Here is a 17827-nt window from a genome sequence, read left to right as displayed (position 1 = left end):
TGAGCAAGGCACTTAACCCTAACTGCTCCTGTAAGTCGCTCTGGATGAGAGAGTCTGCTAAATGACTAAAATGTAAATGAATTATAAATGAATGCATTTCAATTAACAGGTGTGCCCTTGTGCAATTTTTTTCCTTCTTAATGCGTTTGAGCCAATCAGTTGTGTTGTGACAAGGTAGGTGGGTGGGTGGGGGGGTATACAGAAGATAGCCCTATTTGGTAAAAGACCAAGTCCATATAATGGCAAGAACAGCTCAAATAAGCAAAGAGAAATGACAGTCCATCATTACTTTAAGACATGAAGGTCAGTCAATACGGAAAATGTAAAGAACTTTGAAAGTTTATTCAAGTGCAGTCGCAAAAACCATCAAGCACTATGATGAAACTATCTCTCATGAGGACCACCACAGATATGGAAGACCCAGAGTTACCTCTGCTGCAGAGGATAAGTTCATTAGAGTTACCAGCCTCAGAAATTGCAGTCCAAATAAATGCTTCACAGAGTTCAAGTTACAGACACATCTCAACATCAACTGTTCAGAGGAGACTGCGTGGATCAGGCCTTCATGGTCGAATTGCTGCAAAGGACACCAATAAGAAGAAGAGACTTGCTTGGGCCAAGAAACTGAGCAATGGACATTAGACCGGTGGAAATGTGTCCTTTGATCTGGAGTCCAAATTTGAGATTTTTGGTTCCAATCACTGTGTCTTTGTGAGACGCGGTGTGGGTGAACGGATGATCTCCGCATGTGTATTTCCCACCGTAAAGCATGGAGGAGGAGGCATTCTGCAGCGATACGCCATCCCATCTGGTTTGGGCTAAGTTGGACAATCATTTGTTTTTCAACAGGACAATGACCCAAGAAGGAGAGTGATGGAGTGCTGCATCAGATGACCTGGCCTCCACAATCCCATGACCTCAACCAAATTGAGATGGTTTAACCTCCCGAGTGGCGCAGTGGTCTAAGGCACTGCATCGCAGTGCTAGCTGTGCCACTAGAGATCCTGGTTCGAATCCAGGCTCTGTCGTAGCCGGCCGTGACCGGGAGACCCATGGGGCGGCGCACAATTGGCCCAGCGTCGTCTAGGGTAGGGGAGGGAATGGCCGGCATGGATGTAGCTCAGTTGGTAGAGCATGGCGTTTGCAACGCCAGGGTTGCGGGTTCGATTCCCACGGGGGTATGAAAAAAAAAAATGTATGCACTCACTAACTGTAAGTTGCTCTGGATAAGAGCGTCTGCTAAATGACTAAAATGTAATGTAAAATGTTTGGGATGAGTTGGACTGCAGCGTGAAGGAAAAGCAGCCAACAAGTGCTCAGCATATGTGGGAGCATTCCAGGTGAAACTGGTTGAGAGAATGCCAAGAGTGTGCTAAGCTTTCATCAAGGCAAAGGGTGGCTATTTGAATAATCACTTTTTTGGTTACTACATGATTCCATATGTGTTATTTCATAGTTTTGATGTCTTCACTATTATTCTACAATGTAGAAAATAGTAAAAAATCAAGGAAAACCCTTGAATGAGTAGGTGTTCTAAAACTTTTGACTGGTAGTGTATATGGGTACACATTGATCTTCAGTGTTACAAGTCCCTAATTGGACAGAACCATGTGGGATAGGCCCAGAATGAGACAGCAGAGAAGAATGATGATACTCCCTTTAATTGATCAGGGCCTTGCTGCTATCACAACACTCAGAGGACTTGTTGAAGTCATACAACATAACTAACTAGAAGTTACTAACTGGTGTTAGGCTTCTGTGTTTCTTTTGCTACTAATCTCGGCACCCAGAACCAAATCTTGCATTCATATAGCATACATAACATTTTTACTATAACAGTGTCGGGGCAATAGTGTGGGATCTTGATGTGACAGCAAGCAATTCTCCAATTTTTTGATCAAGCTAGAGCATCATATATGATACATTATGTAACTAACTAGCTATGTCTTCAGAAATATAAATCACATTATTTTTGGAAAGCTTTGATGATTTTCTACAACTTTGATGTGTTTCTATGGTAACATACAGTTCATACTTAATGCTGTAGGCCTATATGACATGGTATGACTCAAAATGAGACATTCTTAAAGAGTTTCCGTTTGCAGGTCTGCAGCTGAGACAGCCTGCATATTATGTTATCTTTACATGACTACATTTGATTATTTTATCCATAGTGTATTTTTTATGTGGTATGGATTTATATCTGTGTTCCTCAAAACTGTTGCTATTGTGTTATTGTGTTATTGACTGTTGACTGTTGTTGTTGTTTTTATTGCACTGCTTTGCTTTATTTTGGCCAGGTCACAGTTGTAAATGAGAACTTGTTCTCAACTGGCTTACCTGGTTAAATAAAGGTGAAATAAAATAAAATAAAATAAATACAATTGGATTTCCATAATTATATTTAGCGTAGCGTCCCCTAAGTTGACTCTTTGGAATAATAACTCCTGTTTTATTGCTAAAAGTATTAAATGCACAAGCTTGTTGGTTTTGCATGTAAAACTTTGCTGTGCCTAAAGAGTCTGTTGTGAGTCATTTCCAGGTAGACTCAATAAGACGTTTAATCATCAAACACTATGAAATACCTTAAAAATACATATCAAATAGAGCTTTCTCTCTCATTAACTTTACATGGAGTTTCTTGCAAAGTTTTGACTACATTATAAACTTCTGTAAAATATGCAGAGATATAATCAGTGTTTGCATAGGAATGAACCGTAGCACCACAGATAGAACAATGAGACAGATATTTTACCGGATGTGTAAATGTGAATCATCCGGTTGGCGTTTCCACTCACCAAATATGTGACCCACCACCTGAATTCTGTCCTATGTAGCAAAATTTGAAATTATGTTTTTTTACATTGGATAAAAGTAGAGACTCAGACCTAGAAAATTGTATATCAAACACTGCAGTTGAGGAACAATGGGTAAGTCATTCTGCTTTGAAAGTTGATAAACTTGTAACCTCACTTTTGGTACACCTACTGGAGAGCTCTTTTTTGTCTACACCCATTCAGCATCGTTCACACCCTCTTAAGCCTCACCCATCTCTTTAAGGATTCACATGTGAGGCCATGTTCTGAACAGAGTGAGTAGTGTAGTAAACATCCAAAGATTTCAAGACTAAAAGTGGTAAAAGTAGTAGCCTACAATCTCCTTTGCCTATATCCTAATCTGACTTTGGTGCAGGTCATGTTGTTCTTCACATTACCGTCTCTGGTAAACACACACTATATCAAATAAAATCTTATGTTTATTTGTCACATGCACAGGATACAGAAGGTGTAAACGGTACAGTGAAATGGTTACTTGTATATTTGCATAATAGCAATATCAAAACCAGAAAGTGTCCAGATAATTATTAGATGACGCTTACCCAGACACACTTGTCTAAATTGATGAGTCATGTGAAATAAATGTTATAACCACCCCCCAGCCACATCTAGCTAAGTGGATGGGTCACTATTGTCTAGACATGTACACATGTTCATGAAATACAATAGATGGCCATAATCACCCTCAGACACACCTGGCTAAATTCATGGTTCATGTAATCATCTGGCGCAGTGGTCTTTTGTTTAGACATTTAGCTAGCTAGCTAAACAATGAACCGGAATAATCTCAACTCATACTACTACCAATACAAACTGATTGTCATAGTTGTAGTATGAATCTGCAGGTAGCTAAAGCTAACCAACTAGGTTAGATGTTAGTTAGCTAGCTAACAGTATGCTTTAACTTGCAATGAAAATGACTTTCTGACAAAATTAGAAACTTATAACATCTGAAAATGTAGCTAGACTCTTACCCGTATACACGAATTAATGCTTCACAGCAGACTAGAACCATTTAACTCAGTTTTGTTTGAAGCTCATCTTGTTTGGCCAGCATTGTTTCAAGTCACTCCGGTTCACACTGACCGTGGCGTGTGCAGAAAGTAGCACTTCACAACTTTTTCCAACTGATCTGTCAATAGCGCCTGCAAAATTCAGGGCATCAATGTTATTTAAAAAAGTAGAAACACTTGTAGTTCTCGATGGGTAATGTATCTTTCAAAAAGCCTTGGTAGAAAGGATTATCAACACATACTGAGCAGCTGACATTATAGACAGACGCATGCTACATGGCAGACCAATCTAAACTCATCTCCCGGCATGTCCAGCCCATCCATTATCTCAGCCAATCATGGCTAGCGGGAAGGTTCCTGTCTTTTTCCGAGGCTAAACCAACTAGGCTCGTAATTTAACATTTTTATTCGTATTTACGGATGGAATACAAGTTTTTTATTAAGGCACATGAAAGTTCACATGTTCCAGAAGGCATGTCTGCCAAAAAACGCATAAAAAAATAATAATAAACAAATTGACATTCAAATGCGTGGTTCTCTGTAGCTCAGCTGGTAGAGCACGGCGCTTGTAACGCCAAGGTAGTGGGTTCGATCCCCGGGACCACCCATACACAAAAAAAAAATGTATGCACGCATGACTGTAAGTCGCTTTGGATAAAAGCGTCTGCTAAATGGCATATTATATTATATTATATAAATGCCTCTCCTGTGAAGTAGTGACGTGCGACATATGCCTAGATTCCTGAAACGGGTCACATATGGTGGTGAGAGGAAGCCCAGTGGCTGGCAGTGGGAGAAGATGGAGCGAGAAGGAATTTGGCAGATTTTCTGCTAATTTTCTCATCGATTAAACATTTGATCTCAATACAGTTTTCTGTTTCCAACACTAGAATCTGTTATGAACAGAGTGGACTAAGTTTTGTAGACTTTACCCTTTGCCAAAGTTTTTAAAAATGGCGTTGTTTAGAAGGAGTGCAAGGGAAAATGGAGTTATTTTACACGCACACTTCACAGAGTAGGCGTTCCCTAACCGAAATATGCAAATACATGCTAGAACACGCCAATAGGCTCTCGCTAGCTCGTGCTTGGCTCTGCCCACCTCCTTGCTTGTTCTACCCACTATGATTAATTTGCTCCCATTGGAAACGACAGGCTGTGGTCTATCTTGGGTTAGTTATAAAAATCTTTGGTAGCTCTGTGTTCATACCTCCAAGACAGCCCAGGTTATTGATCTGTTCTCTGTTTTGTTCTCTCTGTCTTCCAGGTTTCTTAAGCACAGGGGACCAAGCTTCCAAGGGAAACTACGGACTCCTTGATCTGATCCAAGCTCTGCGCTGGACTAGCGAGAATATTGCTTTTTTTGGTGGTGACCCTTTACGAATAACTGTTTTTGGATCAGGGGCTGGCGCCTCCTGTGTCAACCTCCTGACCCTGTCCCATTATTCTGAAGGTAACCGTTGGAGCAATTCAACCAAAGGTATAATGCAGAGGTTGCAACTTTTGAAAATTTTCGGTGTTGCATGCCACCTTCATTACTGTGTGGTTTGAGTTGATGTGGGTATTTTGTTCTGGAATGGCTGAATACGGGTGCTTTTGATTATGTGATTTGACATGCCACTGGACCTTGTATTTTGTAAAACTCTTGAATGTTTACTAATCCATGGAGGTTAAAGTTGACTAAAGCAATGACCATATATACTGTAGACTCTGATGGTATTCCATACCAGAATACAACACACAGCCCCACTTTATTTTGATTGTATCACTCTCTCATCTCCTAATCCACGTTCCCAGGGGAGCCCCAGTAAATGTTACCATGTCAGTGTAAGTGTATTGCTCCCTCTAATCTTATTGTCTTCAGAGATTAATTCCATGCAAAAGTATGAATATTCATACCACAGTATGAAACACCATTCAGATGCAGTATGACAAATCCTAGTCACTGCTGCCAATGCAGGTGAATGACAACACTTTTACATCGAACAAGATTTGACAGCCCTTTTCACAGTGATATATGATAATTTCCTATGTATTCCTCTGAGCCATCACCACAGGGTCTCTGAGGGCTCTGCTCCTACAACTTTGTAACAATTGCTAAAGTGCATATTGAGATACACATAATAATAATAATAATAGTAATAAGAATTTATTACGCTTTTATAGAGCTATTCATTACATAAAGAATCTCAAAGCGCTTTAAAGCAACACAAAAAATACAAGCAATTTAGAAAATGACAACAACAACATAATGAGATGGAAGGTCATGAGAGGGTTGGAACGTTCATGGCTTGAGTGGTCATCGGAGGGAGGTGGTGAAAGGGGGAGAGCAAGCAAAGATGATCTCTGAAGCAAGTTTGGGGGCAGGCAGCACGGTGTCATCAAGGTGTCTCGCAGTCATTGCCGTCAGTGAGGCTTCTCCAGTTCATGGACTCCGTAGCAGGTGTAGCTAGGCTTCACTGCTACCAAAATGAAGCACCCATTTGGGTGAAGCTACAGCAGTCATGTGGCGCCAGAAAACACACATTACAATGATAATGCAAGAGTAGCCTTGTAACTTAGTCCTCCTTAGGATCCTAGTCATGGCACACCTCAGCCGTCTTGCTTTCGGGCTTCTCTCCATCCTCAACCTCCGAACACACATTTTACATTTACATTTTAGTCATTTAGCAGACGCTCTTATCCAGAGCGACTTACAGTTAGTGCAGTCATCTTAAGATAGCTAGGTGGGACAACCACATATCACAGTCATAGTAAGTCAATTTTTTCCTCAATAAGGTAGCTATCATCAAAGTCAGAGCTAGTAAGGGGGGAAGTCAAGTGCGAGTGAGGAGGTGGTTCGAGGGGGTGTGCTGTGGGAATATTTAAGATACTCTTTGAAGAGGTAGGGTTTCAGATGTTTTCAGAAGATGGGCAGGGACTCTGCTATCCTAGCTTCAGGGAGAAGCTGGTTCCACCATTGGGGTGCCAGGACAGAGAACAGCTTGGACTGGGCTGAGTGGGAGCTGGCATCTCGTAGGGGTGGAAGGGCCAAGAGACCAGAGGTGGCAGAACAGAGTGCTCGGGTTGGGGTGTAGGGTTTGAGCATAGCCTGAAGGTAGGGAGGGGCAGTTCCTCTTGCTGCTCCATAGGCAAGTACCATGGTCTTGTAGTGGATGCGAGCTTCGACTGGAAGCCAGTGGAGTGTGCGGAGTAGCGGGGGGGCATGGGAGAACTTGGGAAGGTTGAACACCAGGCAGGCTGCACCGTTCTGGATAAGTTGCAGAAGTTTGATGGCACAAGCGGGGAGCCTAGCCAACAGTGAGTTACAGTAGTCCAGATGGGAGATGACAAGTGTCTGGATTAGGACCTGCGCCGCTTCCTGTGTGAGGTAGGGTCGTACTCTACTGATGTTGTAGAGCATGAACCTGCAGGAGCGAGTCACTGCTTTGATGTTTGCAGAGAGCGACAGGGTGTTAACAGTCCAGGGTCACACCAAGGTTATTTGAACTCTGGGAGGGGGACACCGTGGAGTTGTCAACCGTAATGGAGAGTTCTTGGAGCTGGCAGGCCTTCTCCTGGAGGAAGAGCAGCTCCGTCTTGTTGAGCTTGAGGTGGTGGGCCGATATCTCTGCCATGTACGCAGGGATTTGTGTCGCCACCTGGGTGTCAGAAGGGGAGAAGGAGAAAAGTAGTTGAGTGTCATCCGCATAGCAATGATAGGATAGACCATTTGAGGATATATATGATGGAGCCGAGTGACTTGGTGTATAGAGAAAAGAGGAGAGGGCCTAGAAATGATCCCTGGGTGACACCAGTAGTGAGAGTACGTGGTGCAGACACAGTTCCTCTCCATGTCACCTGGTAGGAGCGGCCTGCCAGGTAGCATGCAATCCAAGAGTGTGCAGAGCCTTAGATGCCCAGCCTTGAGAGGGTGGAGAGGAGGATCTGATGGTTCACAGTTTCAAAGGCAGCGGATAGATCTAGGAGGATGAGAACAGAGGAGAGAGAGTCAGCTTCGGCAGTGCGGAGAGCCTCCGTGACACAGAGAAGAGCAGTCTCGGTTGAGTGACCCATCTTGAAGCTTGACTGGCTAGGGTCAAGAAGATCGTTCTGAGAGAGATAGTGAGAGAGTTGGTCAGAGACAGCACGCTCAAGTGTTTTGGAAAGAAAAGAAAGAAGGGATACCGGTCTGTAGTTTTTGATGTGTCAAGTGTTGGTTTCTTGAGGAGGGGATCGACTCATGCCATTTTGAAGTCAGAGGGGACGCAGCAAGTGGTCAGGGATGAGTTGATAGGGGAAGTGAGGAATGGGAGAAGGTCTGGAGAAGGGAGGAAGAGATGCAGTTGTGCGGACAGGTTGTCTGGCGGCCGGACCTCACTAGTGGCATGATTTCATCTGGAGAGAGAGGGGAGGAAGAGGTCAAGGCGTAGGGTAGTTCTGTGTGAGTGGGACCAGTGGACTCAATAGGCTGAGTGAATGAGGAGCGGATTTCGTCAACCTTCTTTTCAAAGTGGTTGATGGCTGGCATTCGAATCAAAACAATTGCCAGCTAGCCAGTTTACATTAGCTAGCTAGCCAAACAAACAAATGACTTGCCAGATTCAGTCTAGAAACTCTGTGGTGGATTCTGATGACATTAATTATATATATTAATTGTTCAATCTTAAAACAAAACGTTTGCAGGGAAAAATGCCAAAAAGTTATTAATTATACAAATATTTACAAAATGTACAGAAGCTCGCTGCCTAGGCGACCTCACAGCGCCATGACAACCCCGGAATCCACATACAGTGGGGAAAAGAAGTATTTAGTCAGCCACCAATTGTGCAAGTTCTCCCACTTAAAAAGATGAGAGGCCTGTAATTTTCATCATAGGTACACGTCAACTATGACAGACAAATTGAGAAGAAAAAAATCCAGAAAATCACATTGTAGGATTTTTAATGAATTTATTTGCAAATTATGGTGGAAAATAAGTATTTGGTCACCTACAAACAAGCAAGATTTCTGGCTCTCACTGACCTGTAACTTCTTCTTTAAGAGGCTCCTCTGTCCTCCACTCGTTACCTGTATTAATGGCACCTGTTTGAACTTGTTATCAGTATAAAAGACACCTGTCCACAACCTCAAACAGTCACACTCCAAACTCCACTATGGCCAAGACCAAAGAGCTGTCAAAGGACACCAGAAACAAAATTGTAGACCTGCACCAGGCTGGGAAGACTGAATCTGCAAAAGGTAAGCAGCTTGGTTTGAAGAAATCAACTGTGGGAGCAATTATTAGGAAATGGAAGACATACAAGACCACTGATAATCTCCCTCGATCTGGGGCTCCACGCAAGATCTCACCCTGTGGGGTCAAAATAATCACAAGAACGGTGAGCAAAAATCCCAGAACCACACGGGGGGACCTAGTGAATGACCTGCAGAGAGCTGGGACCAAAGTAACAAAGCCTACCATCAGTAACACACTACGCCGCCAGGGACTCAAATCCTGCAGTGCCAGACGTGTCCCCCTGCTTAAGCCAGTACATGTCCAGGCCCGTCTGAAGTTTGCTAGAGTGCATTTGGATGATCCAGAAGAGGATTGGGAAGAGTCACATGGTCAGATGAAACCAAAATATAACTTTTTGGTAAAAACTCAACTCGTCGTGTTTGGAGGACAAAGAATGCTGAGTTGCATCCAAAGAACACCATACCTACTGTGAAGCATGGGGGTGGAAACATCATGCTTTGGGGCTGTTTTTCTGCAAAGGGACCAGGACGACTGATCCGTGTAAAGGAAAGAATGAATGGGGCCATGTATCGTGAGATTTTGAGTGAAAACCTCCTTTCATCAGCAAGGGCATTGAAGATGAAACGTGGCTGGGTCTTTCAGCATGACAATGATCCCAAACACACCGCCCGGGCAACGAAGGAGTGGCTTCGTAAGAAGTGGCCTAGCCAGTCTCCAGATCTCAACCCCATAGAAAATCTTTGGAGGCAGTTGAAAGTCCGTGTTGCCCAGCGACAGCCCCAAAACATCACTGCTCTAGAGGAGATCTGCATGGAGGAATGGGCCAAAATACCAGCAACAGTGTGTGAAAACCTTGTGAAGACTTACAGAAAACGTTTGACCTGTGTCATTGCCAACAAAGGGTATATAACAAAGTATTGAGAAACTTTTGTTATTGACCAAATACTTATTTTCCACCATAATTTGCAAATAAATTCATTAAAAATCCTACAATGTGATTTTCTGGATTTTTTTCCCCTCATTTTGTCTGTCATAGTTGACGTGTACCTATGATGAAAATTACAGGCCTCTCTCATCTTTTTAAGTGGGAGAACTTGCACAATTGGTGGCTGACTAAATACTTTTTCCCCCCACTGTATACTGTAGCTGATGGGAGTTACAATGTTACACGAGCTCATCACCTTAAGGCATCACATTGCACCGCTATCTGAATGTGCTTAATTTCCATCTTCTTCTGAATGTACATGTGTGGGTTAGATTGAAAGATTTCATATCAACATGTTTGAAGATTTTATAGTTAAACCAAGTTTTCTTTGTTAACCTCTACGGGATCGGTGTCCCGTATACGGGACGGTTGAGCTAACATGCGCTAATGTGATTAGCATGACTGTTGTAAGTAACAGAAAACTTTCCAGGACATAGACATGTCGTATGTGGGCAGAAAGCTTAAATTCTTGTTAATCTAAGTGCACTGTCCAATTTACAGTAGCTATTACAGTGAAGAAATACCATGCTATTGTTTGAGGAGAGTGCACAACAACAAAAAATGTATCACGGCAACTGGTTTGATACATTCACCTCTGAAGGTAAATAATGTACTTAGAGATAAAATGTACCATAGTTTTGTTTGATAAAATCCATTTTTATATTCAAATGTAGGAACTGGGTTCTACAGTTTGAACCCCTGCTGTCTCTGGCGCCACACCCACCCCGCCCGTTCATCTAGATGTGTGAAAGTTTGTGTATAAGCTAATGATCCATCATGTATGACATTCCTGGGAGTGTGTAAACTTACATTTTGTATTACCACATCATTTTTGTATGTTCTCTATAGTTATGTACTTGAAAATGTATCAATTGACCAATTCGACACATTTGGGCAGACTTGATAGAAAATAGTCAAGTATTGCAATGCTTCACTGGATCAATCTGAAACTTTGCACACACACTACTACCATCTAGTGGCCAAAATCTAAATTGCGCCTAAACTGCAATATTATATTGTGGCCTTTCTCTTGCATTTCTAAGATGATGGAACAAAAAAATCTAACGTGTTATATTCTCCTACATTAATTTCACATTTCCACAAACTTCAAAGTGTTAACTTTCAACTGGTATCAAGAATATGCATATCCTTGCTTCAGGTCCTGAGCTACAGGCAGTTTGATTTGGGTATGTCATTTTAGGCAAAACTTGAAAAAAAGGGTCCGATCCTTAAGAGGTATTAGAATGATAAAAATACATGTTTACATAAAAATACATGTGATTTCTTGTTTATAAAACAACATTTATAAAAAACATGAATTAGACACCTATTGCGATTTCCTCAATACTGAGCCCATGGGCTGTCATAGTAACACAGACCAGTTACCTCTCTTTACCTCTCTCTCTTTTTATCCATCTCATTCCTTATCATCCTACACTACATGGTGTATTCCTACCTGGCTTGTGTGGTGTGTGTCACGTGTGTTTGATCACATAATATATTATGACAGCAAGTTTTAATGAGCACTGTGCACCCTGTGTGAGAAAATGATACAGACAATGTTTTATGATAAGGCACATGGGTAGTTCATTATAAAAGCAGTAGTATACAGTATAGTATGAGTATGTAATAGTATGTAATATCATGATCATTCCTGTGTAAAATGGTGTAACATGTTTGTCTACAAACCTTGGCAAACAAACTCTGAAATAGCAAGTCTGTCTGTTTGTAAAGCACTAATCACTGCTAACAATGCAGACGTCTGTCAAGGCAATAGACAAATGTTTCCCTCTGCTCTCACAGAAATGGCACAATAAACTAATCCAGACAAACTGACTTTGATATTGTTAAGGTTTTGAGGAGAGTTATGTCTATTGCCAGCAAGTGTAATAATCAGCAAAATAATAATTATAAAAATGTATTCAACTTTTATAGTAAAAGTAGGCTGTTTATCAGTGAAATTATGAAAATGGTACGTTGTTCAAGTGCACATTTTGATGTAAGTGCAGTGGTAGATGCATGTTGTGTGTAATGCATTGTGATTCTATGAGGCGTTGTCTCACTCAGGTTGGCTTCTATCTTATCTCTCTGCAGGACTTTTCCAGAGAGCTATAGCACAGAGTGGCACTGCGTTGTCCAGCTGGGCCGTCAGCTTCCAGCCTGCTAAGTATGCTCGCATGTTGGCCAAGAAGGTGGGCTGCAACCTGAAAGACACAGTGGACCTGGTGGAGTGTCTGCAGAAGAAGCACTACAAGGAGCTGGTGGATCAGGACATCCAGCCTGCACGGTACCACATCGCCTTCGGGCCTGTTATCGACGGTGACGTCATCCCAGACGACCCCCAGATCCTCATGGAGCAGGGTGAGTTCCTCAACTATGACATCATGCTGGGCGTCAACCAGGGCGAAGGCCTGAAGTTCGTGGAGCTCATCGTAGACCATGAGAACGGCGTCCAGGCCAATGATTTTGACTACGCCGTGTCCAGCTTCGTGGACGACCTGTACGGTTACCCGGAGGGAAAGGACATTCTGCGGGAGACCATAAAGTTCATGTACACGGACTGGGCTGATAGGCACAACCCAGAGACCAGGAGGAAGACCCTACTAGCCCTGTTCACTGATCACCAGTGGGTGGCTCCGGCCGTGGCCACAGCAGACCTCCACTCCAGCTTTGGGTCGCCAACCTACTTCTATGCCTTCTACCACCACTGCCAGACAGACCAGGTGCCCCCCTGGGCAGACGCTTCCCACGGCGATGAGATCCCTTACGTGTTTGGCCTGCCCATGATTGGCCCCACAGAGCTGTTCCCTTGTAACTTCTCCAAGAACGACGTCATGCTCAGCGCTGTGGTGATGACCTACTGGACTAATTTTGCCAAAACTGGGTACGTGCAGTACTGAAACATATTTTAAGATGTCGTGTATGTGCGTGCATGCGTGTCATACTTACACATTTCTCTAGTTAATGAATTGAGTACCATTTGGTTGTGTTAATTTTTATGTTTTTAAAGCTTGGACAGAATATCAATGTGTATCATTGTCTCATCCCATATTCTTTAACATGCTGTTAATTAATAACAAATGACAGTTTCCTTGAGAGTGCAATTCTCAATAGGAAAACATTAGAATCCTTTTTTGCATTGCCTTTAAGCATGTAGTCATGGAAGTAATTGTTTTTTGGAGCATAATGGGGGACAATGGCTTTTTCCCTCTGCAGCCAAAGAGCCCAACGGCACCATCGGGATACTACTGATCTACATATATAACAGTAAATTAACATATAACACAGGGCACCTATGAGATTTATGCTTCCACATTCCATTTTGCCAGTTTATGATGTGTTCCGATTGGCTCCATATGCCATTCCCAAACAATGGTGCTCGTTCTGCTGGAATGAGCCTCCATTCCTCATGCTGGGTAGTGGTGCTTTACTCATACTAAGTTCCCTCTTTCCCTTGCAGTGACCCCAACCAGCCGGTCCCCCAGGATACCAAGTTCATCCACACCAAGCCTAACCGTTTCGAGGAGGTGGCGTGGACGCGCTACAACCAGAAGGACCAGCTGTACCTCCACATCGGCCTGAAGCCCCGAGTCAAGGAGCACTACCGGGCCAACAAGGTCAACCTGTGGCTGGAGCTGGTGCCACACCTCCACAGCCTGAATGAGGTCACCCAGATCATCTCCACCACCACCAAGGTCCCACCACCAGAGGTCACCCCCAGGACACCAAAGAAGATCCCTGTCAACACCAAGAGGCCTAACCCCACGCCCTTCCCCACCGAGACCCAGGACAGTCAGAACCAGCCCTTCCTGGTGGACCAGAGGGACTACTCCACAGAACTGAGCGTCACCATCGCCGTGGGCGCCTCGCTGCTCTTCCTCAACATCCTGGCCTTTGCAGCGCTCTACTACAAGAAGGACAAGCGGCGGCATGACGTTCACCGGCGCTGCAGCCCCCAGCGCAACACGACCAACGACCTGGCGCACACGCAGGAGGAGGAGATAATGTCCCTGCAGATGAAGCACACGGACCTGGACCACGAGTGCGATGCCATGCACCCACACAAGGTGGTTCTGAGAACTGCCTGCCCGCCAGACTACACGCTAGCCATGCGACGCTCTCCTGACGACATCCCCCTCATGACCCCAAACACCATCACCATGATCCCCAACACCATGCAGGGCCGCCAGTCCTTGCACAACTTCAACACCTTCCCCAGTAGTGGACAGAACAGCACCCTGCCTCACACCCTGCCTCACCCGCACTCACACTCCACCACCAGGGTATAGCCGGACGGACGCTGACATACACAGCACATGCCAGAGCTCACACCCAGCCTGAATCAAACAGATGTGGATTAACTTCTACTCATGTGAATATATGAAAGGAATATAGGGATGTTGCTGGGACGGGAGAAGAATTTCATTTTATATAAAAGAAGATATGATTAAAAGTACAACAATATTTCAAATGAAAAATTAAACAAAGAGAAGGATCATTTTTATTTCTGGTATTGCAACAAAACAAGGTCAACTTTTCCAGCTATAGATATCACCTTCGGAATTTTATAAACTATTGCTTGATCCTGTTATCTTGGAAAAGAGAGAAACCTCAGTGGAGCCTCAGAGGAGTAGCAGGGCCGCTTTGTAAATGAAAGAAAACATATTGTTTTCCTGAGGAATCAAACTGTAGATTACTCTTTCTGGAGCCAAGAGGAGATGCCACTTTACCAATTTAGGCATGTGTTACTCTACAAGTAGAGGCAATGTAAGATATCACAAAAACTATCTAGAGAGAGGGGGAAAACTCTTAAAGAATATGCACAATGTAGACATTTTTAAAATGTCTTGGATTCTTTTCATCAATTTATTTTTGGGGAACAGTTTTATTGTATAGAACCTATTTACATATCTAGATATGTACACAAAGCACCAATGCTGTTTAAGTCCTTCTTGGGCGTCAATACCGCAAATCTGCCAGCAGAACAAAAAGGGGGGGATCCACTGGCTTTCTGGCAGATTCAGCTTCATCACACAAGTGCTGTCTATACCGAAAGCTGGAGGACAAAGGATACTGGATATTTTTAGCACGACGCGCATGACAATTTATCTGCTTGATGGCTGTTCTGCTGATTAAGTCATAATTAAGAATACTTTTCATCCCCATTGGATTAGTTTGAAGGAACACTGCTGATTAGCTTACAAACCCACAGGATTTTGGGAATGGTCACATGGGTGAAGGTCATGGGTCATAATTGAGGACAGCAGAGGAGGGTGGGCTTATGGTAACTACATTACATACACAATAGCTTGAGTGAACATGAGTATAAGGACTAGTTTTGTACAATTTGTGTTGGTACAACTTTTTGATAGTGGTGAATCACTCGCTGTTTGGGATCCCAATGGAGGGACCTTTCATTGTACTCTTTTACTTTGGATCAATGTTCTTTGCTATTATACATATTGGGTTTCTTATCACCACTCTTGACTAGTTCAAGACCACTTTAATGTAGAAAAGTAATTACCTGCACTGTTGATTCTTTTCTTTTCTTTTTTCCGTATGAATGATTCCTGAACACAAAGCGTGCCCAGGGCTATGAAGAAGGGAAGGTGAAGGCTAGGAAATAGTAGAACCTCTTGACTGCATATATTTTCTTTCCTCCCATTATCCTTTCATAGAGTATGTTCCGTAGTGTTGTTTAAAGATTAATGCGTATAAATGTGTAATTGAAGCGAGGAGGCCCTCCGCTGACATGGTTGATTAGGGGGTCCTCTCATCCTGTTGTGCCTGCAACCCAACAGCAGGAGAGCGCGAGAGAGAGCGAGGGAGAGAGAGAGAAAGGGAGAGGGAGCGCTCCAGGAACTCCCATAGTACACCTCTCCCAGGCAGGGAACAGTGATCAGTCAGATTCTCGCTCACTGCACTAGAACCGGTCAGCCATCACCCTCATCTCTCACAGAGTAAATGCCATTTGCCTCTGTTTTTTTATTTTCTACTGAAAATGCTATACTGTATTTTCTGGACTTTTAGTTATCCTTTTTCTTTAGCATGGTTTACACACGCCTTGGTGTCACATTGTACATGCCTGTCGGCATGTTACCATGACTGTCCCACTAACCCTTAGGCAGCCCTCAGTGAGTGTTCCTGCCCTTGCAGTGCCAGAGTGCAACTTCCCTCTGCCAGCTAGCGCAGGCCAGGGGAGTAATAATGTGTCATACAAATACAAACCAGAGTGAATAGCTTAAAGGAGGAAGCCGCTGAAGGGAAAATAGCTCTCTCTAAACAGACAGAAGGCCTGCTGTACTCAAGCAGAGAGTGGAGACGACACGTAAGTAAGACATAAAGGAAGAAAAATAAAAGCCTGGACATTTGCTCCACCGTCTCCTTTATTTACTGGCGCTCTACAGTCATTCAAAGGAGAAACATACACTTTCAAACAACGGGATGTAGACAAGGTGTAGCTTTTCTGGGGGAGGTGAACTTAAATTATAACAAAACCTTCAGATGTCCCAAAACTAACACCCAAGCAGTTTCACCAGCCTGTATTACAGTGGTGTGACCTCTTAACAAGGCTCCTCACTGGAGAAATGACACTTGGGGGGAGAGAACCGCCCATTGCGAATTAAACTTGTAATTGCACTACGGATAAATTATCAAGTAACATTGGAGAGTTGGAAGGAGAGGAGAATGTTAAAGAAGCGCTTACTTTAGCATGCATAAGCCAGTCCTCAACAGATTTGTTTCCCCCAGAGTTCCCCCCTCTCAGCTTCACCACTACTTACCATACCGGGGAGGATTGTAAACAGAGTTAGAAATGAGCCAACCTGTACTACTCTCCTCTCCCATCCTCCTTCCCTCCCATAACAGCTCACTCTGTACACCCCCCATATTCAAATACTGCAGGTATGAATATGGATAGTTGCTGCTCACTGTACTCTCTCTCCATCATGCTCCCTGAGAGTGGTGTTAAAACTGTATGAGCCAGTGGTAAAGGAGAGCTTTGAGGGCTCTCCCTCCAAATGTGCATGCAGGACTTCTAGAAGGTAAGAGAAAGAAGGGGTATACCTGAAACTATAATGTGACTATGTGGCTCATGCCTGACCTGTGTTACCCAGGCTTGGAAAGAGGAGGGTCAAGCATTGTGAATGAATGTAATGCAACGAGTGCCATTTTATAAAAAACACTTCTCAACATCTTTGAGATCTATTAAGATCTTTAAGATCTGTAAAAGGGTGATCGCTCTTTCAAAATGTCTGTGAAAAGGGCGCTATGTGAGTGGGTATGGCAGTTGTATTGTAGATTATTTGTCACTTGTCTTTCTTTCTGGTTAAATAGTAAATACTCTTCTGGAGCACAATAAATGATTTTAATAAGCTGAATTAGCATTACTGCAACTCTTTTTTCCCTGTTATGTTTGTTCAATAGGCTGATTTGATTAAATTGCAGAGTAGACACTCACAGTTAAAGAATGCTTGACTGAACTGAACTTCAAACAAGCCTGTAGTTACTCACTTGTCAGTTGGTCTGTCACACACTGTTGGGTTCCTTTGCTAGGGCTGTATAGGACTTCATGTTGATGTATCCTAGACCTAGACTTAAAACAGAATCTCCGAAAGTGGACTTTTGCATGGCTAAAGTAACCAAATGAATACAACCAACAATATGGAAAAACAAATGACTCTTCTGAAGGTTAATGTACACACCAAACATACACTTTCCGTTTTCACATTGGTTATACAACAGACATTCAGCTAATGCGCGTCACAATTTGTTTTGT

The 17827-nt window shown here is 43.2% G+C and overlaps 1 protein-coding gene across 4 annotated transcripts in view; it reads left to right on the top strand.

Annotated features, from left to right (window-relative positions):
- nlgn1 (neuroligin 1) overlaps positions 1-17429 on the top strand; it is a 280512-nt gene extending 263083 nt beyond the window's left edge. For 3 of the 4 annotated variants that reach the window (XM_041839271.1, XM_041839275.1, XM_041839274.1), the window contains 3 exons: positions 5115-5327; positions 12145-12934; positions 13511-17429. In XM_041839271.1, coding sequence (XP_041695205.1) covers positions 5115-5327; positions 12145-12934; positions 13511-14339 — 1832 coding nt within the window. In that variant the 3' untranslated portion in view covers positions 14340-17429. The remainder of the gene's footprint in view (positions 1-5114; positions 5328-12144; positions 12935-13510) is intronic. The other variant, XM_041839273.1, reaches the window with a different exon arrangement.
- The last annotated feature ends 398 nt before the right edge of the window (positions 17430-17827 follow it).

This window comes from Coregonus clupeaformis, chromosome 20, assembly GCF_020615455.1.
Source record: "Coregonus clupeaformis isolate EN_2021a chromosome 20, ASM2061545v1, whole genome shotgun sequence".
Lineage (NCBI taxonomy): Eukaryota > Metazoa > Chordata > Actinopteri > Salmoniformes > Salmonidae > Coregonus > Coregonus clupeaformis.
The sequence above is the reverse complement of the archived record's forward strand: the minus strand, read 5'-3'. Positions and strand labels throughout refer to the sequence as shown.